General features: G+C 47.3%; 1 protein-coding gene across 4 annotated transcripts in view; it reads left to right on the top strand.

Moving 5' to 3' along the window:
* The window catches only part of IGF1R (insulin like growth factor 1 receptor), a 181,934-nt gene that overhangs the window by 118,690 nt on the left and 36,252 nt on the right, over positions 1–26,992 (top strand). For all 4 annotated transcript variants that reach the window (XM_053271857.1, XM_053271858.1, XM_053271856.1 and 1 more), the window contains 5 exons: positions 14,513–14,825; positions 16,780–16,922; positions 20,318–20,462; positions 23,254–23,468; positions 26,279–26,405. In XM_053271857.1, coding sequence (XP_053127832.1) covers positions 14,513–14,825; positions 16,780–16,922; positions 20,318–20,462; positions 23,254–23,468; positions 26,279–26,405 — 943 coding nt within the window. The remainder of the gene's footprint in view (positions 1–14,512; positions 14,826–16,779; positions 16,923–20,317; positions 20,463–23,253; positions 23,469–26,278; positions 26,406–26,992) is intronic.

Below are 26,992 nucleotides of genomic sequence, written 5' to 3'. Positions count from 1 at the left end.
AATTTTTTAGGGTTTTTTAAAATTAAAAAAGCCCCGAGAACTCTGGTTAAAATAGAACCTGAAAACCACTCAGCCTGGCATTTAATTATTGGTGCATCTTGCAATATGGTTTGCCTTGCTCATGCATTGAGGGGAATGAGGCAGGGTCTCTGGATTAATAGTTAAAAATAGAAATGTTTCATGCACTGAGTGCAAGAGGTGGAACAAGCATACCAGGAATGGTACTGATGGTGGCCGAATCTGTTAGGTTAGAGAATTCATTCTCCCCCTTCCCTTTTTTTGGGTTAGTAAATGGTTTTTAAAATGCGAATTAACTAATATTGCAATATACAACGACTAACCCTTAAATAATGCAGTAGGTACAGTGCATACGTCAGTGTTTGGTCATAACCTTTATCTTCAGAGGTCCACGAATGTATGCTGGATTTTGTAGCCAGACCTTGTAACCCTCTCAAGGTTGATGGTTTGCTTCTCTACAGAACTTTTTAAAAAGTGTGCTTCTTTTGTCCCTACTGCTTGTTGAAGGGATTTCGCAGGATAGGGGCATCTGTGTTGCATGTGGGTTGTTGTTGGGGTTTTTTTGCCACTCCTGCTCTTCAACCCACTACAGAGATGATTTATCCCAGCAGAAAACTCCATCCAGGTGCTTGTTTGAAAGAGCTATATTCAGCCTCCCTCTGCTGCTGCTGAATGTTGGGGCAGGGGGAGTATTACTGCTCTGTCAGATTAGACTTTGGGCCACTAAGATTAATTTGTGGACCCCTGTTTATCTGCTGCAATTCAGTCTTGGTTGCTGTCACAACCACCGTGTGCGGGAGGGTAATCTAATGCCCATTTTATTGATGGGGAAGCTGACCCTGAAGGACTGCCATTTGCGCAAAGTTACAGAAGTGAGTGCAGTGCATAGCAGAAGATTAAGTCCAGTTCTTCCAGACCAGAGTTCAGTTTCTTAGGCAGTGTTTTTTTTTCCTGGGGCTGTCACTCAAGGTTATATGTTGTTGTCCTCATTTTATTGCCAAGAATCTGTTAGAAATGAGTGTGTGTGCATGTGTATATATATATTTTTACCCCTTCAGCATCCGTAATTCTGTATAAGAGATTATCCCATTCATTCAAGCTTGGATCGCTCTAAATCTCACGAGTCGTTCTCTGCCCTGCGTTGTAAATTACAGCCAGGAGTTCATACATGTCCAAGTGTAACAAGTCTATGGGGACTGATGCGGCCTTGGTAGCACTTGTGTTGCATGGAACCATTTCTGTTTGCTTTCATATTCTTGCTAATGACTGAAGCCATGGATATGGCAGCAAAACCTCTCCCACCCTGCGTCTCATTGACACTTGCACTGCCACCTTTTGTGTTACCCTTTGCACAAAGTGTGTGTGTGTGTCCCCTTCTTTATTTTGTCGTTTTCAAGATAACTGATCCCTCACCTTTTCTTTTGGTACCTTGCATTCAGTAAGAATCTTATGGAATTTTGCTAGAGCCAGCAGGAATTTTCCTTTTTGAAAATGATCGTGCGTGCCCAGTGATGAAACTGGAGCAGGCCTGTACATGTTTGCATAGCTTCTGCGAGTGTCTTGTGTGCATGCAAAAGAGCATCGTTAGTACTTTTGAATCTGAAACCTCGCGCTCTGTGCACAGTGGGGTTTTTCCCTCCCCAATGCTTTGAATCAAGATCGTGTGCAAAGCCTTTAGGTGTGTTGTCTGCTCTTTTGGAAGAAGATGGAGTCTGAGATTCGGGGTGTATAGATTCCAGACATGATGCCTATTTGGGTGTGACTCGGGGGAGAAAATAGGAAGGGTGAGAAAACGGGTGAAGTGCCCGAGTTCCTTTTACCATTTGGCCTCCTTGGTCTGCAGTGGCGCCTTCCCCACCATGTACTGTGATGGATGTGTTGAGACAGCCCTGTTGCCCCTAGATTTCCTACTTGTCTCCTCTATAAGCAGGTCATTGCTATTTGTGTTGGCAAAGCTTAAAGCCTTGTGGAGGGGAGGGGAGGGGAGAGGAGGAGGAGGAGGTGGCGGCCGCGTAGCATGTGACTTTGCTCCAGACTCATAAACAACTGTGTCATGTGGTCTGTCCAGACCTTCCGAGTTTGAGTGTGAAGGAATCGGAGAGAAGCAGCAATGCCTCCAGCCACTAAAGAGATGCTGAAGGTTCACATTGTGGGACCAGTTTGTGAATAAAGCACTCGCGTCTCGCTAGCTATGCATGTGAAACTTCTATATTTTTGCTGCAAAGGCTCACATGAGGTACAAACCAGCGGAATATTTCTATCCTGTCTTAAACTGAAGAATTCCCCTCCCTTTTTTTAAAAAGGACTGATCTATCTACAATTAAACAAACCTGAAACGTCAGGAGGCTTCCCCCCCCTCCCCCAATAGTTGGATTTTGCTGTACCAATCTGATTTTCCTTTTGGTTCTTGTTGAAGTAAGCACACATTAGTACCACTTGCAAATACTACCATACCATACTATGTGTGGTGTGACGTTCTGGAGCAGGGGTTCCCAGCCTTGGGTGGTGTTGGACTACAACACCCATCATCCCCAGACACAATGGCCAACCACATCTGGCGATCCAAAGCGGGTAACTGCTGCTCTGGAGAAATTCCTCCAAGGCATTGTTGTTGATGCAGGCAAAGACATTTTGATTTGGCCAGAAGGGCTTGTATGTTTGAGTTCTTGTTTTTGAAACCGCTGTGAACTTTGGAAATGGCCTCTCCACGAGATATATGTCCATCTCTTCAGTGGGCCACGAAGTGTGCACAATTGGAGAGCTAGGAATTGTGAAGTTGCACAGAAAGGCATGCACTATCTCCGGGGTTCCCAACCTGGGTTCCTTCAGATGTTGATGAACTACAACTAAACTGGAGAGCCAGTGTGGTGTAGTGGTTAGAGTACTGGAGTAGGACCGGGGAGACCCGAGTTCAAATCCCCATTCAGTCATGGAACTAGCTGGGTGACTCTGGGCCAGTCACTTCCCTCTCAGCCTAACCTACTTCACAGGGTTGTTGTGAAAGAGAAACTCAAGTATGTAGTGCACCGCTCTGGGCTCCTTGGAGGAAGAACGGGATATAAAATGTAAAAATAATAATAGAATAATAACTCTCACCATCCCAGCCACAATTAAACTAGCTGTATTATTACTTTCCCTTTGCTTATCAAAAACTCAAAAGTGATCCTCTCTCTCTCTCTCTCCCATCTCTCTTTCTCACACCCTATGTTGTCTGTCCACAGCAGCTTATGCCCCGATAGAGCGACTGCTGTGGACCCGTTTATCTGCTCTAATTCAGTCTCTGCTGATCTAATAACAGTGAGGGAACTGCTGTTCTCATTTTACAGGTGAAGAACTGAGAGCTGAATGGCTTCTGAAGTGGGTCTGTTGCAAAGAGACCACTTGTGTCGTCCTCTCCCAACAACAACAATTTATATACTGCTTTTCAACAAAAGTCTCCAAAGCAGTTTACATAGAGAAATAATAAACAAATAAACAAGATGGATCCCTGTCTCTGAAGGGCAAAAGAAACAAAAGATAGACACCAGCAACAGCCACTGGAAGGATGCTGAGCTGGGCGTGGATAGGCCTAGTTGCTCTCCCCCTGCTTAAAAAAAAAAGAGAGAGAATCACCACATTAAAAAGGTGCCTCTTTGCGCAGTTAGCAGGGGTAACTCCCAGCACACGGTCCATTTCTTAAACTGAACTGTTCTGTATGTTGCTGTAGCAAATTAACACATTCCAGTTGCAGAGCAGCCGTCTTTTGGTCTCACTGAGGGGAGATGGTCTGTAGAGTTGGGTGCATAAAGCAGTGAGCAACCCTCTCCTGCTTAATCAAATTTGTGGATTGGTGCCTTTTTTTGCTGGCTTCTGTGGAGCATTCTTGTCCGCCTGCCCTTGATTTACTTCGCATGGTTGCACTTGAGATGGTTTGGGTGAGGCCGTAGCTCATTGGAAGAGCACCTTTGTATTCCGAAAGTTCCAGGTTCAGTCCTTGGTAGCATCTCCAGGAAGGGCTGGGAAAAGATTCCTGCATTAAATCTTGGAGAGCTGCTGCCAGTCAGTGTAGAAGCTTCGGAAGCTTTCGGGCAGGTCAATTGTGCTAATCCATTGAATGCATTTTTACTTATTTAAAAGATGAAGATCCTGCTCTTCTGTCTGCTTGCAAAGCAACGTCTAACAATCACTGTAACGATAACAAGAGACAGAGAGGAGGGCTGGCCTTGTGGTAGCAAGCATGACTTGTCCCTTTTACTGAACAGGGTCTGTCCTGGTTTGCATTTGAATGGGGGACTCCATGTGTAAGCACTGTAAGAAATTCCCCTTAGGAGATGGGGTGGCCCTGGGAAGAGCACTTGCTTGCAGAAAGTTCCAAGTTCCCTCCCTGGCAGCATCTCCAAGATAGGGCTGAGAGAGACTCCTGCCTGTAACTTCGGGGAAGCCGTTGCCAGTCTGTGTAGACTACACTGAGCTAGATGGCTTGGTAGAAGGTAGAAGGTAGAAGAGGGTAGAAGGTAGAAGATGACTTGGTAGAAAGCAGCTTCCTATGTTCTCATTCCCTTGCTTTAAATTCTGTGCATCTGCCTTGCTTGCCAAAACGGATGATTGAATTCTGTCCTGTTGCATGTGCTTTTCTCTTGGTCCCCTCCAGCAAGGGAACGGTGGTGCACACTCTTATGCCTGAATTTCCCTCCCTTTTTTGCCTCGGGCAGAACCTCCCCCTTCTCACTCTTGGCCTGCACAAGAACTGCTGCTGCTCAGTTACCACCCAGCCCTCCCAGGAGTCTCTCTACAGGGCTCAGCTTGACTTGGAACAATTGCCTTAATCCAGGGATGAAAGGGAACGTGGGATGGGTGTGTGCAGCTCCTTCTTTATAATGGGAACTGCACTTACAAGCAGATAGGACCAGCATGACTCCAGTGCTAATTATCCCTGTGATGACTTCAGCCAACCTCCACCTCCCCGCTTTTTTTGGGTTTGTGTTCTCAAAGGTTCCTTATTGTTTGCACAGCATGTTCTGAGGTTGACATCACTTGCTAGTCCTTGTGCTGAGTTCTTGAGTTTTTTCCTCCTCCTTCAAACTCACAAGAGTTCACTTGAACTTGGTACAACCTGGTTGGTGTCTTGGTACAACCTGGAATGACTTGCATGTGTCAAGCCTTGTTTGGTTGGGCCCATTGCTCAGGCCACCAGTTGCATATTCCTAATGTTGGTATGGAGTATAATGACCAACGGCTTGTGCTGTTGCTTCTTCCTTTACCTGTCTCCATTATATCTATTTTCGAAAGAGCTGGAAATTTTGTAGTCCACATGGATGCTTAACTGCAGCACCTTCAGGAGAGAGGCTGGTACTTGCTGACTTGGGGTAACATGCGGACATGTTGGGTTCACGAAAATCTGCAGGGGAAAACCTAAGGGGACAACCTCCACCCCACCCCACCCTCGAACCTACCCTGATGTAACTCAGTGGAGTGGAATGTTTGTGGATTCAGGGTAGTTGACAGACAAGCAGATGGGCGGAGCTAGTGGAATTCAGTGGTGCAAAGGTGCAGGAGGGCTTGAACAAAAAGAGCAGAAAATTTCACTCAAGGCTCAGGAAATCCACTCATCTACTTGTCCGTGACGAGTGAAAAATGATGCCTGACAAGTGAAGATAATGCCTGACAAGTGATGTATAAACATAGCTTGAGGAACCATCTGACAAGTAAATTTCTTATCTGATGAACTGAGCTAATATTTCTTGACCCCTTTTTATATATATAACACATAATAAAATAAAGGACTATCTCAAAACCGCTTCTGAGACTCACTCAAAACTGGTTCTGAGGGGGAACGGTGCCTGAAACTTCCACCATGCTCAGGTAACACATCCATGTCGGGAATAGTGAAGTGTATTGTGGGCATGGATGTGGATTTCTCTACAGGGAATACAACTTACACATCAGTGGTCCCGGGTATGGGGCTTAAAATACATGGTCAGAGGCTACTCTGAGTGTGTGTGTGTGTGTGTGTGTGTGTGTGTGTGTGTGTGTGTACTGAAAGAGCTGCTGCTTCTTGATTTTGGCTTCCACTGGGATAACAGGCCCTGCTTTGCTTTTCCCGGGACACAAGCCTGCCTTGTTAGGAAATCAGTAAAGTTTGGGAGTCCACAATACTTCACATAGCTCTGTGTACAGTAACAGAGTGGAAACGGGACCCTCAGCACAAACAAGCAGATGAGTGATAAATATAGAAGACTCTCTCAATTCCACTTTCGTTAGTCATGGGAGGACTCTGAGAGCTTATTAAACTTATAAGGAATATTCCAACAGCTCTGAATTTAAAATAACCCAATCCTTTGGTGTGTTTAAGTGTCTGTGTATTTTCTCTCTCTCTCACACACACACTCTGTGTGTGTGTGTGTGTGTGTGTGTGTGTATATGTGTGTGTGTGTGTGTGTGTGTGTGTATATATATATGTGTGTGTGTGTGTGTGTGTGTGTGTATATATATATATATATGTGTGTGTATATATATATATATATATATGGAGTTGTGATGAGATAAGAGGATAAATGTTTGCCCACTTGTGTCAATGTGCAGTAATACCTCTCTCTCCTGCCTGAAAGCACTGCAGATGCAATATTAGTGTGCCCCCCCCAAAAAAAAAATTAAGCTAAAATGGTGATACAAACTTGCTTGCAAACATGAGTACATGTGCTTTGTCTTGACATGCATTGAGTTTTATATATATATGTGTGTGTGTGTGTGTGTGTGTGTGTGTGTGTGTGTGTGTGTATATATATATATATTACACTTAGATCCCACTGTTCCACCAAGGATCCCATAGTGGTGTATGTGGTTATGTTTATCCTCACAACAAGCCTGGGAAGTAGGTTAGGCTAAGAGCGAAGTGACAGGCCCAGAGTCACCCAGTGCCTGCACACCTACTATTGTCTTCTCATCCCCTTTTGGTAGACCCCAAGCGATATGTTGGTTCCTCTGAGGGCAGTGTTCAATGTGCCATAATAATCTTTTGCTGAGCACATTGCATGTAATGCACCTCAGCTGTTCTTCATGTCTTCAGTCTCTTCCCCAGAAGAAAGGGCCCTGCTGTCCATCTCCTTAACCAAAGAGGGAAACCCCCCTTAGTGTAGAAGTGAAAATGGTGTGTGCCAAGTGGTTGCTATTTTAAACACTTTTTTTTAAATGGCGGGCTCAGAGTAGGCCCACTAGTATTTTTCCCAGAGTCCTGCAAGGGTGAAGCATCTCCTGTGGCTTCGCTTGTAAAATGAAACTCAGAGGAGATTTCCCCTGCAGTTTGCTTGCTTGTTTGTTTATGAAATTTATACCCCACCTAAACTTACGTCTCTGGGAAAATAGTTGTAGGAAATAGAGGTCCCCCCCCGAAATATAGTTTTTTTCTGGGGCTATAGTTCCCACTGAAGCATCTCACAGCCCTAGCTGTGATGTCTGATTTGTTGTGTAGCCAGAGCCTATCAACCCATTGGCAGCACTGTACAGAGAATTGCATTGGAGTTTATTTGTATGCAAAAATGACAACATAGCAAGTAGGCTGAATTTCCCACTGCAGCCCCAGACTGCCCCCCAAGAAAGAGTGTTTTAGAAACGATTGCTTTTTGCAATCAGGGGATTTTCTCCACACAAAACGGCTCAGCTGCTACAGAAGATTCCCAAGAGAATTTGCTTATTTGGGTACCAGGCATGGTGGCGAACTGTAACTAAGGCATGTTACCTCCCTCTCCCTGGGCCTGCTTGAAAAACAAGCATTAGCCATACTCCATACTTTGTGGAGTAGACTGTTTTTCTGAACGGGAAGTCTGTGTCCTCAGGTACTCTGGCCATCCTAACGAAATAAAATGCCGCCCAGCCTTTGCTTAATGTAGCCTAGAGGCCTCCTCCCCAGAGCAGGCAAGCTTTCTTGATGTGGTTTGTGGCAAGGAAGAGTATAGAGCTGGCTGGGGTGACTTAAGCCAGACAGAGGCCCGTCCTCGCACTAATTCATGCTGCCAATGTATTTTTAATTGAGGAAAAAGTTAGCTTCTGGTTTTAGTTAGCTTTTTAAAAATGGAAGTGGCCTGTCATTTTAATTTCTAAGCAGCGACATGGATGCTGTCCACCCTTGGTGCATCCTCTCCAATCACCCTCCCCACTCAAAAGTATCTGCCAGTTGGCCACTGGCAAAAAGTGGGTTTTGCTTCTACAACTTTGATGAAGGAAGCTTATTTTTAGCAACGATATTGTGCGAAGCAACTTCTGCAGGACTGTGGCTCATTCAAATCAGAAGGAGAAGCCTTAAAACCAGTGAGAGGAATTCATCTCTGCAAACATCTGTGGGCATTTTTTTTTTTTTTTTTGGTAAAGCCTTCAAAAGTGTTGCTTTGGGTTGGTGTCTTAATTTGATTAGGAGCAGCTATTTTTGTGCTTATAAAATAAGGCATTGTGACATTCTGAAGCTGCACATCTCGAAGGCCTTCTGGTCTGGTTTAATGTCGGTGGTTTGGGTTGGAGTTAAATATTACTGATGAAACCCTTTGCTGGACTTAAATGTCTCTCTGTGGTGTCCAGTTATGAAAAACTGGATGGGTGTGTGTGTTGGTTAAATATCTCCACTAGGGGTGTGTGTGTGTGAGTGTGTGTGTGTGTGTGTGTGAGAGAGAGAGAATATCAGTCACTCCAAATCACCTGGTTAAAATCAAAGGCAGTTCATTGGCAGGCCTGCTTTGATGCATAATTCGATTAGGGGCCTATATGTATTATTATGCTCTGCAGAGTAACCCCCACCAAATTATGCTGCCAATGGTAGCCAACCAGATGTTAAATTCAGGAAATGTGAGTCGCAGTGGGGTGGGGGGACCAGTGGTCCGGAAAAGCCTCCAAATAGCTTGGCAACGTCCATCTGGGAAGAGGGTCTAGTCAAATGTAAACAGGGAGCATATTGTAACTCCCAAAATGAATTTGGGTCAAACTGAACTCCAAAGCTGCAGATCGCATGCCCCTGTTTTACTGCTCGTCCCCAGAACCGTTCTCAACGCTTTGCAGGTGTAGACGGTTGTGTGCAAACTGTGGAGCTTAAAACAAGGGGAGATAATTGCTTGCGATTCTTTGCAGGGTCCTGGCGGTGAGAATGAAAGCTTTAAATAAAGGCCCTAGTAGGTGATCTCCCCCACCCTGCAAGGCTTCTAATTGTGGTTTAATTATCGGAAGGAAAAAGAAGCCATTCAGCATTTTGATATCTGGTGTTATGACACTTTCCTTCCCATGGGGTTCTTTCTCACAGAAGTGTGTGTATGTAAAAAATAAAATAAAAATAGAATTGTAAAGTTGCTCCTGTGAAGCAGCAGCAGAGTTTATTGGTAAGGTCAGGTAATGGGCGGGTTTGAGAAGGTAGTTGCTAGAACCATTGGAAGATGGTCTCCAATACCAACTTAAGAATGAAAGACTATTATTATTTCAGAGTGGGACGTGTTAGCCTTGCACTTACATGACTATGTATAATTTCCAAGCTAGATTTGCATTTTTGCTGTGGCTGTGAATCACCAGGAAAGGGGATGGCAATTTTTTTGTGTACGTGTGAGATGTGTACCAGATTTACTCCTTGCTCTATGGAGTAAATGAGGCAAGTTAGCGAAGAGACTAAACCATGAACTGGGGAGTTCCTAGTTTGGATTGTGTATTAGTGGAGAACTCGCTGGGTGCGCATGTGCATTTGTGCTCTCTCGCACCCACCCACCCTGACAAGCCACTGGGTCTCAGCTTCTGCACCCTATCTGCAAAAAGAGGATTGTGCCTTCCCTTGCAGGGTGGTGGTTGGCATGACTAACACTTTGTTCCTGTAGTGCTTTGGATGTTTAAAAAGCATTATATAAACTATTACTAGTTGGCTTCAAAGGGCCATTTCTGTACAGTATTTTGCAAACACTGTTGTAAAACATTTTAAAAAGAAAAGCACAACATGCCAGCACCCTCTTCCATGATTTGTAGGAGTTCGTGTTCTGCAATCCTCTGCTTCTTTTGTCATTGTCAGTGAAACCAGACAAGTTCATGTGCAAAGTTTGGCTCTTTCCCTCCAGAGTCTCTTGAGAGCTAAAGTTTTGTGGAAGGCCTTTGGAGGGGAAATTTGAGGGTGGGAGAAAGGATGACTTGAATATTATTTTACATGAAAGAAAAGGATATTTGTAAAAAAAAAATAAAAAAAATCCCACACTTGGCAACTCTGGATCTGCCCCTGTGCGCCTGGCACACTTCCAGCCTTTGGCAGTCGCTATGTCCTCTGCTTGCCAGGAGTTTTACCCTGTTGGCTGTGCCTGTCCTCCCACCCCCCCACCCCCGCCAGTATTCCCTCAAACTGTCTGTTGGTTCACCTGACTTTTCCATTCCAGCCTTGCTGAAGTCATGGGGTTTGGGGAAGCAGTAAGCACCGTCTGTCCAGACTGTACGGTGATCCAACAAAGGGGAGGTAGGCGGACCTCAGAAAGGTGCAGAAGGACCTGTTGCTTGAAGCTTTCCAGCAAAGTCCAGTTGAGTTCTGTTGTGATGCTTCAACAAATAGGTGGTTCGGCACCCTTCCGATGTTGATCTCACATGGCATGTGTGGGATTGGAGCTGCCCTGACTGTCCAAACTGCAAGGCACCGGTGAGGTCAGAACACCTGGAGTACCCTTGCCTCAAGTGGCTCTTCAGCTGGAGGTCCACTTGCTTCCTAAAAGAAAGCGAATAAAAGCACACAGTGCTGCTGAGCATTTAGAAAGGCACAGTGCGATGTCCTTTTTGAGCTTCGTCACCCCTTAAGAGGACTTGGGGTGACACAGCCTTCAGTGGAAAAATGCATTGTCCGCCGAAAATGTAATCCTCTCTCCTTTCCTTGTTCTTTGCTTTTAAGCAAAGCCTACAATTTCTGTCACCTGGGTGTGAAGTACCTTCCCTACCCCCATCTCGCCCTGATGCAAGAGAGTCTTGGATCAAAGTTGGTGAACTACATGTTAAAACTTGGGGAGTGTGTCAGCCTTAAGCAAATCCTGTCTCAGACGCACTAGATGTCTCTTGGTTGCCTTCTCTCTCTCTCTCTCTCTCTCTCTCTCTCTCTCTCTCTCTCTCTCTCTCTCTCTCTCTCTCTCTCTCCCACTTCAGATTTCAGAGGAGGACTCACTTGATCAAATGCATCTTTGTAAAAATAAAGCCTCCCCAAATCCTTCCACTTAGAAAACTAGCAAGATGGGAATAAGGGTTGTAGACTAGGCTTTGTCCTGACATGCAAATTTCCTGCAGAAAGGGAGTATTTCTTAATATGGAGCGACATTCACTCATGTGAACGCCAGTCTGTGATCTTAAGTGGTACAGCCCCATGAAAGGGCTCTCTTGTCATCTAACTGAGAGATACTCCAAGAGAGTGAGGAGTGTCAGCCCAAGGATCTCAGCCAGCCCGCCCTGAATAGATAGCCTCAATGAAGCTGCATTGCCACAGATCCTGCTTGTTTCCCCTCTGGAATTGGCAATTGACGTTCTCGTTGACACGCCTTGGGTTGGGGGTTGGATTTGGCCCGTGGGCTGCCAGTTAGTGGCCTCTGTTCTGGAATCATTGTTTGCACAGGTACTAGAGAGTGGAGCGATGTCCCTGCTGAGGCCAGGAGTACTGATCATGAGGCGGAGTGAGGCTGTTGCCCCAGATGGCGGAGGGTTGGAGAGCAAAATGCTCCCTGCTGCTGCCACAAAAGTAGCTCTTTGGGACCCTTGTTAAGGAGCACCGTTCCTTACTCGTTGCTTTGCAAGAAACTTGAGGAAAGGAGAAGAGGTTGCTGGCAACTTTTCCCTCCTCCCCGGTCTCCTGTCTCGCTTTCAAAGCTTGCAAGAATCAGTTTTGAAATGGGGCTGGCCCCACCAAGGGCAAGGGGCAAGGCAGTAAAGAACACCTCTCCTCAGGTGCCACAGTAGCATTGGCCATCCCTGGCACTGGTGGTCCTGTATAGATGTAGCTACATTTCCCCATTTAATTGTAGCATGGACTCTTACATGCAAGAGATGCCAGACGAGCTTGTGTGGTTTGAGACCTCGTGCTGGGTGGTTCATTGGTAGCTGGGGATGGATCGAGAAGATTGATCTGTGGTGTTCATGCCATGCGCTCCTCTTGGCAAGCGATTGCCCTAATAAGCGCCCATCATAGCACATGATGCGCTAGGTATCATGAGCCGAGCTCTTTAGAGGCATGGGATGTGTGTGTCTGTGGCTTTGCTCGATATCCTTGTGTAAACGGGAAATCTCGTTACCATACTAAATCTTACATTTTGGCAGTTGTGGGGAGCGGCAATCCATCTGCTCGCAAGGCGCGCTGTCTGGAGTTTCTGAAGAAATCCCTTAATAGCCTTGGAGACGTCTAATATTTACGTATGTTGAGATGAGGCACAGCTCAAGGCAGGCGAACAAGTCTGGCATCTAAGCAGAGAGCTGTTGTGATGCCAGTTAACACCAGTTTGCTCTTCCAGCCCCTTGTTCAAGGGAAGAGTAGGACAATATTTCCTGGGTATCTTTGGCTTCCTTTAAAAACAAAAATCGGCCGCTACTCACGGCTGTGCTCCTGTGAGGCCTTGCAGTTCTTGCAAATGTTCTAACTGCTGGAGGGGGCAAGTGTCAGCCAAGGAATGTCGGCCCACTGCACAGCTCCTGAGAGGTCAACAAGAAGTCAGATTGTCCAGATGGAACTTCAGTCTACCCAGGGAACTAGGAGCAGATGTTGTTACGGGATAAAGCCACTGCTCTGAGGGCATAGGTGCAAAAGGTTGAGGCACCTGTTGACTGAGGGGAGATCTGAACCCAGGAATTGGCATGGGGACATAGGAGGGTGCCATATACTGAGTCAGACCATAGGTCCATGTAGCTCAGTATTGCCTGCACAGACTGGCAGCGGCTTCTCCAAGGTTGTAGGCAAGAGTCTCTCTCAGCCCTATCTTGGAGATGCTGCCAGGGAGGAAACTTTGGAACTTTCTGCTCCTCCGAGAGCAGCTCCATCCCCTAAGGGGAATCTCTTACAGTGCCCACTCATCAAGTCTACCATTCATATGCAACCAGGGTAGACCCTGATTAGCTAACGGGACAAGTCATGCTTGCTACCACAAAATGAGTTCTTTCCTTTCCTCTCCGAATAGGCATATTATAGAGCATGCCGTGATCCACCAGTTTTTCCATGGTGCTGCTTATGTGTGGTATCATTGAGGAAGCCTATCCATTTCAGTTACCTATGATATTTAAACAGAATTTTCAGAAGTGCGGTATTCTGAAAGGCACATACTGGCGGGAATGGGATGGCTATCAACTTTGGGTCTTGTTGGCGAGCTTCCTGGGGTCAACTGAGTAGCTATTACTGGGACCAGACAATGCAGTGGGGTCAGTAAGTATCAAGCAAGGCAGTCCTTCCTATAGTGGAATGCAGTCCCAGTACATTCCCAGTACATTCCCTGTACTATATAGGAGAACCTCGTGAATTGTGGACTTCATATCCGTGGTTTTGCTTATCTGCAGTTGGAGAGTTGGCATCCGATCTCCGTATATGTGTGTGTGGGGAAGGCTAAGGGGCTAATGTTCACATATCCGTGGGTTGAGGGTGACCAGAAATGGTATCAGAGGTCAATTCTGACGGCCATTTTGAGATCGGGAGCCTCAAAATGGCTCCTTTTTTGAAAAAAGAGGGGGAAACAGCAATTTTTCGGCCAATTGTTTGTTTGTTTGTTTGCTTGCTTGCTTGCTTGCTATGGAGGGCATTGCTGTACTGCCGGGGACCCGTGTATCATGGTAGGCCACTCCCCCCCCCTTAAACATTTTCCAGATCTCCGGGAACCTAACACCCGCAATTCCATTGCCCCAGTTCCTCTTTATTCTTGGTTTCCATATCCGCGGTAGCAGCAGAGAACGGAACCCTCACTAGTATGGAGGTTCTCCTGTACTCTGCTGGGGTGTGCGTGGTATTACTGCTTATATTAAATACCACTTAGTGATGGTGCTCAGCGCCAGAGTGGTATAGTGTTGAGAGCATCAGAGTGGGAGTGGAGAAACCCAGGTTTAAATCTCCACTCCGTTATCAAGCTCCTTGGACCTTGGCCTAGACCTACTCAAACATAAGAAGCTGCCTTATACTGAGTCAGACCATTGGTCCATCTGGCTCAGTGATTGGCAGTGGCTCTCCAAGGTTTCTGGCCGTAGTCTTTCCCAACCCTACCTGGAGATGCTGCCAGGGATTAAACCTGGGGCCATCTGCATGCAGATTAGGGCTCTACCCCTGAACAACAGTCACTCCTCTTGCTTTCAGCCTGGCCTCAGAGTCAGGTGGTATCTAAATTAAATAGGTTTATTCATTATTTATCTCACATGATGGTGGAGGTGGTGAGGAGGAAGGAATGGCAGGGAGAACCTTGTACACTGTTGCGACCTTGGAGGAGTGACACAATCGAAATGGGTTAATACATGACGGTTAATAAATATAAACCTAAACATTGGGGTCTCTCTCTCTCTCTCTCTCTCTCTGCAGTGTGTCCCAGTTCTTGTGGCAAATTCGCTTGCACTGACCAGAACGAATGCTGCCACCCGGAGTGCTTGGGAAGCTGCACAGCGCCAAACAACGCCTCTGCGTGTGTGGCTTGTCGCAACTACTACCATGATGGCACCTGCGTCCTCACCTGCCCGCCCAACAGCTACAAGTTTGAGGGTTGGCGCTGCATCACAAAGGAGAACTGTTCCAAAACGCTCTCTGCAGAACTGCCCGAGAATGAGACATACGTGATTCATGACGACGAGTGCGTGCCCGAGTGTCCGCCTGGATTTGTGCGCAATGACACCCAAAGGTATCGGCCACAGTCCTAGTCGCCTGTAATTCATCTTAGGGCCATGTTCTTCATACTAAGGCCTGGGGGTGGAGCAGTGGTGGCCCCGTCAACCCTAAGAGCGCCCCCCTAACGAATGGGTTCTTGGACTTGTGTGAAGCTTCGGCCGACGTGGAATACTTGGCACAGTCCCCCTGGCACCACGAGGAGATGACCGTTACTACCGTGCAGTGCTACTCTTTGTCCAGTACTGGGGGTGGGTGGGGTGGAGGTCCCTTAAGGGAAACGGATCTCTCTTGAGCCCCTGCATCATTTTGGATGCTGTGCACAGAGTGCTGGGAAGCATAGCCCTTTCCAGCCCCTTCCTTCGAGAGCTCTTAAAAGAGGGCTCTGTCTCTTAAAAGTACTGTGCAGACGTCCCTACCGTGAGAGGTGGCTCTCACGCTGAAGGTTTTTTGCTTAAAAAATAGAGAAAGCCACTGTCTTGGGGTATAGTCTGAGTAAGCACTTGGAAACAAAGTCCTACGAGGAGCTGGGATTTGTTGAGCCTGGGAGTGGAAGACTAAGGGGAGAGAGGATGGCCATCTTCAAATATCCAAAGGGCTGCCCCATAGGAGGAACATACTTGTTCTTGGTTGCTCCTGAGGATGGAAGTAGAATCAATGAGTTGGGATTACAAGGAAGTAAATTCAGGCTAGACGAGAGAAGATAATCTGGTCAGGGAATATTCCTTCCATGTGATCTGGTTGCTGCTTTGTAAAGGTCCTGTGAGAGATTGGACTTGGGTCTAAAAAGTTCTTAAAAATTAACTTCATAGTGTACCATAACAGTTAACTAATTTCTAATAAGCAGGAAGATCAACTTTCCGATGATTAAAGTATCTGGTACTTGTTAAAGTTAATGCTTTAAGATATTTGCCAATATTTGACCGATACTTGATGGTTCAGTTGACCAAATACCTCTTGACCAGTCAAATGGCCAACCGTGGGTGATGAATTTCAGGCAGATGGCTGTTAATCTGTTGCAAAAACAGTGTCTTGTGACACCTTTAAAGACTAACACATTTATTGTGACAGAAGCTTCTGCAGGTCAAAGCACAATGATGATAACAAGGTTGGCATCTTCCAGAGGAAATGTTAAAATCATCATCATAGTACAGGTCTGAAGACTGAATGGATGGCTTATATTTATACTCTCCACCCCGCAACCTCTGGAGCTGCCTTTATTTGGAAAGCCAGTTTGGCTCTTGATCACTTTATTGTATTCATTGTTACATTTTTATCCTGCTCTTCCTCCAAGGAGTCCAGAGCAATGGTTATGTTGATCCTCACAACAAGCCTGTGAGGTCGATTAGTCTGAGAGAAAAGTGACTGGCCCAGAATCAACTCCGTGAGTTTCAGGGCTGAATGGGGATTTGAACTTGGGTCTCCCCAGTCCTAATCCAGCACTCTAGCCACTGCACCACATTCCCTTGCTTTTTTGTGAAGCACACCAAACAAACCTTCCTTTCCCCCTCAAGACTTGCTTGTTGTCCTACAGGTCAAAGTAGCAATATCTAGCTCTCACCAAAAGCCAACTGCGAAATGGGTTAGTCTCTCCTATCTGACCCCTTGTGTGTTCAATTAAAAACATTCAAAAAAGCATTGTGGTGTTTTATCTCATCCCAAGAGATCCCAAGTCCCAGTGTGTTAACGGGAAGGATGGGCAGAAAGCAGGGCATCAAGAGTCAATGAACTGCATCGCATTTCCCTTCTCCTCCCACCTTCTGCAGTGAGAACTCGCAGCAGCAAGCAAAACATGGGGGCTGTATTGAATTGCCTCTTCGTTTTGGATCTGTGATTAAATTGGAGGCAAATAGCTGTTTTTAAGAAGTTGGCTTGCAAAATGCCGACTTGAGTGTGTGTGTTTGTCTTTTCTCTCTCTTTTCTTTTTTCTTTTTTTAACTGACTTTTGGGTATCCTTTCGCTCCTGCCAGCATTTTCTGCAGTCCTTGCGAAGGTCCGTGCCCCAAAGTGTGTGCAGAGAAGACTATGACCATCGACTCTGTCACGTCTGCGCAGATGTTGCAAGGTTGCACCGAGATCAAGGGAAACCTGCTTATCAACATCCGCCGTGGGAGTAAGTAGACCGGGGTGGGTGGGGGTGGAGTGGAGTGCAGAGTGGGGAGGCTGAGTTCCCTTTGGGTCTCCTTGCAGGCTCCAGTGCAAGGATCTGGTTCTTGCTTATTTGCTTTACTCTTTACCTGCAAGTCTGTATTGCCTTCTCACCTTGGGCTTCTTGCAAATTCTGTCAGCTTCATCCTGTGAGAATATGGACCATGGGAATGATAAGGTCTGTGGATGCAGTCCTTATCCAGGTATCAGATGGGAGCAGGAAAAAAGTGCTTTCCACCCTTGCTCAGAGGTGGTGGATTGCAGGCAAGTTGAGTCTCCTGCCGGCTGCTCCTCTCTCTTGCCTACATGGCTCCAGTAATTACGGGGACTTCCCGTCTTCGTTTGTGTCAGGGAGGAAAAGGAGAAGAATGTGCTGATCTGGAGAGCCTTTGTCAAAGGTCAGGGCTGGGTATATTCCATGCTCCCATGATGGATTGTTATGGGAGACGGAATCCACTAGCTGCTTGTGGTTTGTTTAATCAAGTTTCTAGTCCTTCTGAGGGGCAGAGAAGTTGCAAAACATCACTTTCTCCTTTCCTCTCTCCCTTGTCTGGCGCCGAGCAAAGATACTGCAAAGCAAGTAGAATAAAATGTGAGCATGGAGAAGCCGCCAGATGTATGCAAATATACCTAGTTTGCATAATGCAGCTGAATCTTGGAATTGCTTGAGAGAATGCAGGAGATACACAATTCTAGCTTTGGAGCACTTCTCCTGGGTAGCGTGGGGAAAGTCTTCCTTTGTTCCAAGTGGCAGTTACAGGGTCTTCTCAGATAAGGGAGATGAATTCCCAGTGCAGCTTTGGAGGTGGATCTTGCCAAGATAATTTCAGACACACATCTTGGAAGAAGAAAATGAGGAGCTGCTCCTTCTCCTCCTCCTTCCCCCCCCTCCTCCTCTCCAGGCTTTTGTTAGGCTGCATTTCCAAGTTGGCAACTTGTATCACACAGAAGTTGGGTGGCATGTCTGTGGATTCAGGTATTTGCCCATTGGCAAAATGTTTCCAGCCGTGTACATGATGCCCTCTTTAAGTGCTGGCGCCATACCTCCCATCCCAGTGCTCCCCAGTGTTGGGTCGGCCCCATCTAGTACGTGTCTTAACAGAAAACGAGTGTTTAGTTAACGATTTGTCGGGGTGGTGATTCACCCTCTGGGAAGCTTCCAACTGACGCTCATCTTTGAAAGTGTTACTTATGTAGTTTGGTTTTTGGACATGCGTGCTTCACCTCTGTGTTGAAGAAAACGAACCAGGATGGAAAAGCTGTAAGTTTGTCTATGTTGCCTTGAGTGGCGAGGATGAATTGAGGAAGTGGGCTGGAAGGTGGAGTTCTCTGTGGCATAGTCCGGATCTGATCTGCAGTTTCACAGCTCCGAGTAGAGTTGTACATTCTTCCTTCAGCTGAGTTCCTACTTAATCCTTTGCCTTTACGGGAATTACTAGAACAAAATGTCCAAGATAAGGGACACTGTTGAAAGCTGTAATATGTTTGGGGGTGGGAAGAATAGACATTCCTTCTGGCCTGAGTCATCTGACAAGCCTAGTGATGCATAATTTATTTCTCTTTATGTTGTGCTATAGCAAAGCTGGTGGAGACGTTAAATCTTTCCCTCAAGGTTATGAGAGCACTGCAGAGAACTTCTGCTCTGTGCTGCCACCTTAACCATTGCCACATGGCTATTCCAGTTGGTTGCGATTCAGAAGTCGTTGGCTAGGCCTAGATCAAAGTTGGCTTGCACGTCGATCAGTGTCTTATCAAAAGGAAGGATGCAGTAGAAAGAGGTGCGCACATGTTCTGCTGAACACAAAAACTGTCAGTGCACTGTGTGTTCATGCACAGCTCTTGACACCCAATCTCCAGTGCTTGCACAGTGGTACACTTCACCGCATGCACAGCTATCCACGCACAAGCATGTCTGTGTATGCAGAGAACTGTATACATACATGGTGTAATGTCTGGACAGGGCTAGGGAGTGCTGGTTAGCAATAGGTTTACAACTGGCAAAAGGATGTAGGGCTTGGCACAATTCCTGATTGACCTTGGGATTTCACTTCCACAGGACACAGTTATGGGTGTAAAATTAGATGCCCTTAAAAAGGATTGGACTGATTTTATAGAGGGCAAGAAAGGCCTGTCAGTAGCTTTTAGGCTTGAGTAGAGCTGCCATGTTCAGAAGCAGTATATCTGAATAGCTGAGGCTGGTAACGTAACAGTGGAAGGCTGCTGCCTTAATGTGCTTCTGAGTTTTTAGAAGCATCTGCCTGGACAAGGTTATTTATTTATTTGTCACATTTATATATCACCCTATATAAAATCTCAGGGTGGTTTGAGCTGATCAAAGATGAGTCTTTGATCTGATCCAGGGAAACAATTTTTACATTCTTATGAGCCCTGCACAATTGAGAGAAATTTGTGTTTTGTTGACTAGGAAGATTTGCACAACTTGAGGTAGGGGGCTATGGGCTTGCTCAATTGGACGTTTCTCTGCCAGTAAGAACAGAGGAAGCTGCCTTCTACCAAGTTAGACCATTGGTCCATCCAGCTCAGTATTGTCTACACTAGGGATTCTCAACGTTGGGTCCACAGATGTTACTGGACTTCAACTCCCATAATCCCTAGCCCCAGTGGCCTTTCGTTGGGGATTATGGGAGTTGAAGTCCAGTAACATCTGGGGACCCAATGTTGAGAATCCTTGGTCTACACAGACTGGCAGCGGCTTCTCCAAGGTTGCAGGCAGGAGTCCCTCTTGGAGATGCTGCCAGGGAGGGAACTTGGAACTTTCTGCTCTTCCCAGAGCGGCTCCATCCCCTGAGGGAAACACCGTCCAGTGCTCCCACATGTAGTCTCCCATTCAAATGCAAACTAGGGTGGACCCTGCTTAGCAAAGGGGACAGTTTCATGCTCGCTACCACAAAGACCAGCTCTCCTCCCAGTGTTAGGATGGCAGAGTCCTCGTTCCCGTTCCAGAGCCATGCAAAAGTTGTACCTCCCTGTATGCTTAGATTTACAACTGTGTAAGAGACTCTTGCCAAAATATCAGCTGTTGAAAGCTCAGAATTCGCTGCTGGCATAAGCGGGGAGTGTTCCTGGGAAGAGAAGGCCACCGTACCAGCTGAACAGTCAAGGTGTAAAATTTTAGCGGTATCTCGGTTTGCATTCTTGCCAACGTTGCTTTTGGAGATCAGTCAGCCCAGGTGGGCTTAGCTTAATGAGGAGCCTGCGTTCAATGAGAGTTGCTAAACAAGTCTGGTGTAAAGGAAAATGCTTCTAAATGAGTGCGCTCTCTCTCTCTCTCTCTCTCTCTCTCTCTCTCTCTCTCTCTCTCTCTCTCTCTCTCTCTCTCTCACAACCTTCTTGTTCCAGACAACATTGCCTCTGAACTGGAGAATTTCATGGGCCTGATCGAAACAGTGACCGGCTACGTGAAGATCCGGCATTCACATGCCTTGGTCTCGCTCTCCTTCTTAAAGAACCTGCGGTACATTAACGGAGAAGAGCAGCTGGAAGGGTAATAGCATCTAACTGCCGTACTGCTCTGTTTTGGTTCCTCAATCCGTCTTGAACACAGGGTGCAAATGGAGCCAGTTGGGCCGGGGATGCAGCGAATGTTTCTCTGAACCATTCCCGAGCAAAACCCTCCCTCCCTGAAGCCTCTGCCATTGCAAGCTTCTCGTTTCCTTTCTAGAGGCCTCTGCAGCTCGTGGGAGAGGAGAGGTTTTGGGGCTGGAGCAGAGGGGCTGGGAAGAAGGTCGGTGAGGCCCAGTGGGGTTATCATGAGGAAGAAGCTACAGGAAATGAGGCATGAAAGGTTAGGTTGCGGCTGCTGCCAGCGATCCACATATGTAGGCTTAGCTCACTAGCCACAGCCTTATTTGTGCTTGCCACCAATTCTGTGCACAGGCAGAGGAGAGGGGTGCGTCTTCTGTCATTTGCCCTGGGAGGGAGATGGAGGGAGCCCTCTCCTCCTGCCCAGGAAGGATCCCTGCTGTTTCTTAGCTTCTCAAAAAAGGCAGTGGAAAGGAGACGTCTAGGGAGGAGACCTGTGTGGTGCTGGGTGTCCTGCTCGCCAGGGGGTTGGGGGCACTCGCCACTGGCGAGTGGATTTGTAGATGCCTGGCCCACGGCTTTGGATAGACAAGTGAGTTTGGTTCATGCCAAAGGATGATATGACTCTGTGCATTGTATGCACAGAAATTGAGTCAGGGTGGCTGAGGCTGTGTTCTGCTCATAGCTTTGAGTCAGAATTCCCTGCTGAGGCACAATCCAACTCTGTTTCAAGGAAGGCTTAATTTCTCTTCCTTTGCAGATAGCGGGAGGGGGAGGTGATGCCAGGCCCCACTGGACGCTTACTGATTGACACTTCTTGCCCAGTGTTGCCCTCATGATGATGATGATGATGATGATGATCATGCAAACAAGGCCTAGGTGGCCAGATTTGGCTTTTAAAAAGCCAAGTTCTGGCTTATGGCCCATTTGACCCACGAGTATACCCCTTAGGTTCTGGCAACTCTGTGGTACTAGGTGGTCAGTTCCTCGTTTCAGCAGACCATGGGGCAGAACGCATGCCTGGATCCTGCAAGTTTGAACTGCTTGCTTGTGGCGGAATTGGTCTGGGAAATGACTGCTGCCCTCCATGTAACCGTTCTTTGCTGATATCAGCTGTGACAGCAGTTAATAAACCAGAGTTTGGGAAAAACGTCTGTGAACAAGGTGGTAGCAAGGTCATGGGAAAGGCATTTGTGTGTGTCTGATTTATCTGGCCCGAAAGGATTATGTTACGGCATGAGGGTTTCTTCGCAAACCTCCCTTTTTTCTCAGGCTGCGCTTTGGTCAGCTTTAAATTCTTAAAATTCCACGATGTGATGGAACAAGCTGTAAAGGGGGCAGCTCTCGATTCCACACTGGTGGGGCGGGAGGGAATCCCACTGTCCCTTTCAACAAGAACAGTGCTCTGTATTGTGTAGGTGCATGTGTGTGTTGGGGCAGACCTTGAGGAAAACCCAAGTTCCTTTTTGCTTCCAACACACACAAAGCAGGCCTTGATTGGCTCTCAACTTTGGATCCCAGATGAAGTTGGACTACAACTCCCATCATCCCCAGCCACCACGGCCAAAGGCCGTGGTTGCTCAATGGCCAAAGACCAATGCTTGGGAGTTTCTAGTCCAACATAAGAGGACTCAAAGTTGAGAACATCTTGCTTAGGAGCTCCCACTTCAAATGCTGGTGGAAGGGTGTGGGTGTGTGCCAAGCACCAGTGGCAGGCAAGTTAAGAGTTGTGCTAGTTTGGGTTTCCCACCCATCTGTGTTCAGCTGCCACTGTGTATTGATATTCACATTTTAAAAAATGAATATCTGAACACACAATCCATTGAGTTGGACTTCCTAGCCCAATATGGTTTGCTGTGACAGATGACAGGTCTCCCGGGTCCGAGGCAGAGGTCTGTCCCAGCTCTGTTGCCTCAGATTCTCTCTAACAGGAGATGCCAAGGTTCAGCCTGGGCCGTTGCGCGTGCAAAGTGTGTGCTCTCCCATGGGGCTCATACCTACCCTGCCTTCCTTCAAGGAGCTGAGAGCAGCAAACGAGGTTTAGTCCCTCCATCTTGGGCATTAAGGCTTTCCCTTCATCCCTCCCTCCCACTCCCTAATTCTGCAAAGCCAGAGGAAATAGAAGCTGTTTCTGTACCTGTGCCAGGCTGTTGTAATGCTCCCTAACATGACAATTCTTTCTGGTGACTTGTACAACAGTCTTGTAAACAAGTCTACAAAAACTACTCACCCGTGTGTCCCCAGGTTGGCCATTTGCGGGTGAGAGGTGAGGCCGGGGCGAGGGAGGAGATGATTTACTTGATTATCCGGAGGTAGTTCTTGATTTGCCATGGATGACTTTGTGAGTGTTTGTGTTCGCAGGGCTATTGGAGTGATCTCTCTGGATCAGACTAAGGGCCTCTGGCTCTGGGCACATCAGAAGAAAGCGTCCAAAGCCCCAACAGGAAATTGAGAGATTCTTCCTTGTTGGCATTGGGGGGAGTCAGCCATGTACAGCACTCAGGGAGACCTGTGTGGTGCCATTGATGTCGCTTCAGCAAAAATAAAGCACACCTCAAACACAAGTAACTCTGCACAAAGTTTTCCATCGCAGCAGAGTGAAGTCTCCCCCTCACCCCCACCTTGGAAATGGCATCGCATGAGTTCTATTTTGTAGGGCAGCTGCGGAATTGCAGATAAGACCCTGGAGAATGTGTTCATGTGTTGGGACGAATGTACTTGATTTTAATCTTTCCCCGCTCTTCTTTTGGTAGGAATTACTCATTTTACGTTCTGGACAACCAAAATCTGCAGCAGCTGTGGGACTGGAACCATCACAACCTGACGATCAAAGAGGGGAAGATGTACTTCGCTTTCAATCCCAGACTCTGTGCTTCCGAGATTTACCGTATGGAGGAGGTTACTGGAACCAAAGATCGGCAAAGTAAAGGCGACATCAATCCAAGGAACAATGGAGAGAGAGCTTCCTGTACGTAAGAAGTTAGCTAAGGCATTAAATCGGTGTGATGCAGTCTTGAGATGGAGATGGCTGCTTTGCCACTAGGGACGAGAAGGCACGGAGCATGATCAGAATAACTTGCTTGGTTTTCCAATATCTGTCTGCCATGTTTCAACCACCGTGGTTCTCAAAGTGGCGGAAACCAAGTCAAGACTGATAGGCAGGTGATGTTGCCCTCACAGTAACAGATCCCAAATACCAGGTCCTGCTGATGGTATCAGGCAGCCCCAGCTTTGTGCCCCGGAAAGTGATGGTGACGGCAGGAGGGAGGGGTACACTTTTCAGAGTCCTCCCCCCAGCTTGCCAGGTATTCCTGCTGCAATTTCTTAGAGAATTGCATTCATATAGTGGGGAAGCATCTTGTCTAGGGAGCAAGAGGCTGTGTTATTTTGAATCTCCGCCGGTGCACTTGCCAGACTGTGCCTAGTAAATACATATTTATAGTCACCTATATTGGGCAGCAGCGATATAGGAAGGTGCTGGAGGCAGATGCTCACTTTAGTTACAACGGCAAAGGCATCATCTCAGACTGTGTGGGAGGAAGGCAATGGTCAACCACTCCTGTATTCTACCAAGAAAGCCACATGGCACTGTGGTCGCCAGGAGTTGACACTGACTCGACAGCACAACATTTCCTTCTTTCTTGTTTTCAAAGCACTTCAAGTAGAGTACTTTATTCTGCCCAACAACTTTGCAAAGGAGGCACATCTTTGTCCCCATATCGCAAATAGGGAGATGCCAGCTTGCTTGTAGCTGCCTAGAGAATGTATGAGAATTGAATGAGGGACTTTTCAGGTCAGAGTTTGCAGTGTGAGGCCAATCTTGGGAATAAGTCTCAAACATTAGGTGCTGGCAACCATTTTGACTTGGCCTCCTGCCTGCTTGTGTATACTGGTATTATTGTATGCTTCTCAAAATTCCCTCTGCTGCTGCTCTGCTTGGTTGCTTTGGGAGGATTTCTCCCTGTCCCAAGAAATATGCAAGTTTACAAATTTTGTTGGGCCGGAGTTCCCAACCTGTGGTCCTCCAGATGATCCTGAACTACAACTCCCATCATCCCCAACCATAGTAAGTTGTAGCTGGGGGTGATGGATGTTGTAGTTCAGCCACATCTGTAGGACCACAGATCCAACGCTCTGTTGTAAGGAATATCAGCTGCCCATTTTCCTGTGTTTCTCCAGTAGCAACTCGGCATCTGACAAAGTGGGTTGTCGCCCATGAAACTTGATGCAGGATTAAAGCCGCTTACGATTCTTTCAGTTAGTCTCTTGAGTGCTAGCTATATTTTTACAAGTGCTACAAATGTTGTGCTTGTTTCCCTTGACCTGTACTACTTGGGAAACAGAAACCCAATTCAGAGGCCTGCGCATGCGTTGTTGATGTGCCTGCAACCCTCTTATGCACGCAGCTGTCCCCATTCATGTCAGCAGAGATGCAGATCAGCCCCCCCCCACCCAGAGCACCCAACTTTGCAGCTGAAATATGCAAATCCAAAGCCTCGCTTTTTGAAAAGTGGCTTCCTCCTCCTGAGTCGATGTTGACAGAGCCGGGGCGTCTCTCTTAGCACAATGCACAGGCACCGATGCTGTGGGGGCTTTGTGCAGAGGACGGCATGTGTTTCCATCCAGTGGGCCGCGGGCTTGCAAGCCCTCGGAGTGGCAGATGCCCAGGCTGTTCTTGCCGCTGCCAAGTCCCGTGCCAGGCTTCGCTTGTTTCTTGAAAGCTCTTGCGGGGGGTGGGGGCGGAGGAGAGAAAACCAGGCGTTGTGACTTGCTTGCCCTCCCCTCGGAGGAGAGAGAGGACACTCCAGTGCGTCTAAACGGACTTTGAAATGCCAGCGCTGTGTGCCAGTGTACAAGAGGCTCTGAAACGCTGTTTATTTTCAGAGAGTTCTTGAGCTCGTTTTCAAAACTAGGCAAAAAAGCAACCCAAAGGCCTCCTTCCTTGTTGGACGCCTGGCATGCCAGATTTTCGGTCCAAGCCACGGCCACACCCCCTTTTTTGTTGGAATTGCCCATTCGCATTTTGGCCCGCTGAAATCGGGCGGCAGCTAGGGGACTGCAGCCATCCAAACCATTAAGGTTATTTAAAAGAAAAAGACCCCCCTCACACACTCCGTTTTTGGTTCCAGCTGAATGGCTTTTTGTTTTTGTTTTTAAAGATGGGGAATTTTCTGCCAGGAGGATGTGGTGATGGCCACCAGTTTGGATGACTTTAAGCAGGGCTGAGGGCAACTTCATGGAGGCCTGGTCTATCAGTGGCTACTCGTCTGAGGGCTATTTGCCAACTCCAGGTTCAGAGGGGTGTCTGTCTCCAAAGACTAGTTTCAGGAGAGGGGGCACAAGGCCCATCTAGTCCAGCATCCTGTTCCACACAGTGGCCCACCAGATGCCTCTGGGGAGCCCACAGGCAAAAGGCATGTGCATGCCCTCTCTCCTGCTGTTGCTCCCCGGCAACTGGGATTGAGAGGTATCTTGCCTTTGAGGCTGGAGGCGGCTTATAGCCACCAGACTAGTAGCCATTGATAGACCTGTCCTCCATGGATTTGTCTAATTGGTTCTTTTGGAGGTGAACATTGCTTCCAGCCTGAACATTAGATTCTTGAGCCTGAGTGGAATCTAGAGAATGTTCTCCTGGTGGCAGTGAGTGGCTCCAGAATCAAAGCCCCAGTTTATTCTGTGATGACACTCTAGAACAGAGAAAAGTGCTCCCTGCGGCTCCTGTTGGTTGGTTTGGTTTTTTTTGTGGCATGGCCGCTGATGTCCTGTCCTGTCTTCCAGGTGAAAGCCACATTCTGCGATTTGTTTCCAACATGACCATGAAGAACCGGATCAAGCTAACGTGGGAACAGTACCGCCCGAAAGACTACAGGGACCTCATTAGCTTCACGGTTTATTACAAAGAGGCGTGAGTATGCATATCCCCTGATGTTGTGGGCAGGAGTGCCTGGGTGGCATTGGGGTGGGAGGAGGGCAGGAAAGAAGCAGCTGGAAAAGCTCTTCCGTGGGAACCCCGGAGGAATGGAGGAGGAGCCAGTTAAACTGTAGTGAGGTTGGGGAATCCCTGTTGTTTATGACGCCTTTTATCTTGCCCTTCCTCCAAGGAATTCAGAGGTGGGTTTTCTCCCTTTTATCCCATGTCAGGTATGTTAGGCTGAGCATGGGTGAGAGAGAGGAGCTTCTCCAAGGTCACCCAGTATCTCTCACAGCGATTTGCAGATGCTGACTACAACCCCTATCATCCTCAGCTGCAGAGGCCTTTGGCTAGAGATGATGGAAGTTGTAGATATGAGCATCTGGGAGTCCCTGTTACAGGAAACATTGCTCATGACTCACAAGTCCACGACTCCCAGGATCATATGTATCAGTGTTCTTTAGGATGCGACATTGTTCTTCACGTTTCGCATGTGTGTGTGTATATCGACAGCTGATGTGTTTGTTGCATAAAGCACAGAGAGAGAGCGTTCTAGTATTCCGTGTTGTGGCTATAATGTG

Source organism: Hemicordylus capensis, chromosome 10 (assembly GCF_027244095.1).
Source record: "Hemicordylus capensis ecotype Gifberg chromosome 10, rHemCap1.1.pri, whole genome shotgun sequence".
In the NCBI taxonomy this organism is placed as follows: Eukaryota; Metazoa; Chordata; class Lepidosauria; order Squamata; family Cordylidae; genus Hemicordylus; species Hemicordylus capensis.
The sequence above is the reverse complement of the archived record's forward strand: the minus strand, read 5'-3'. Positions and strand labels throughout refer to the sequence as shown.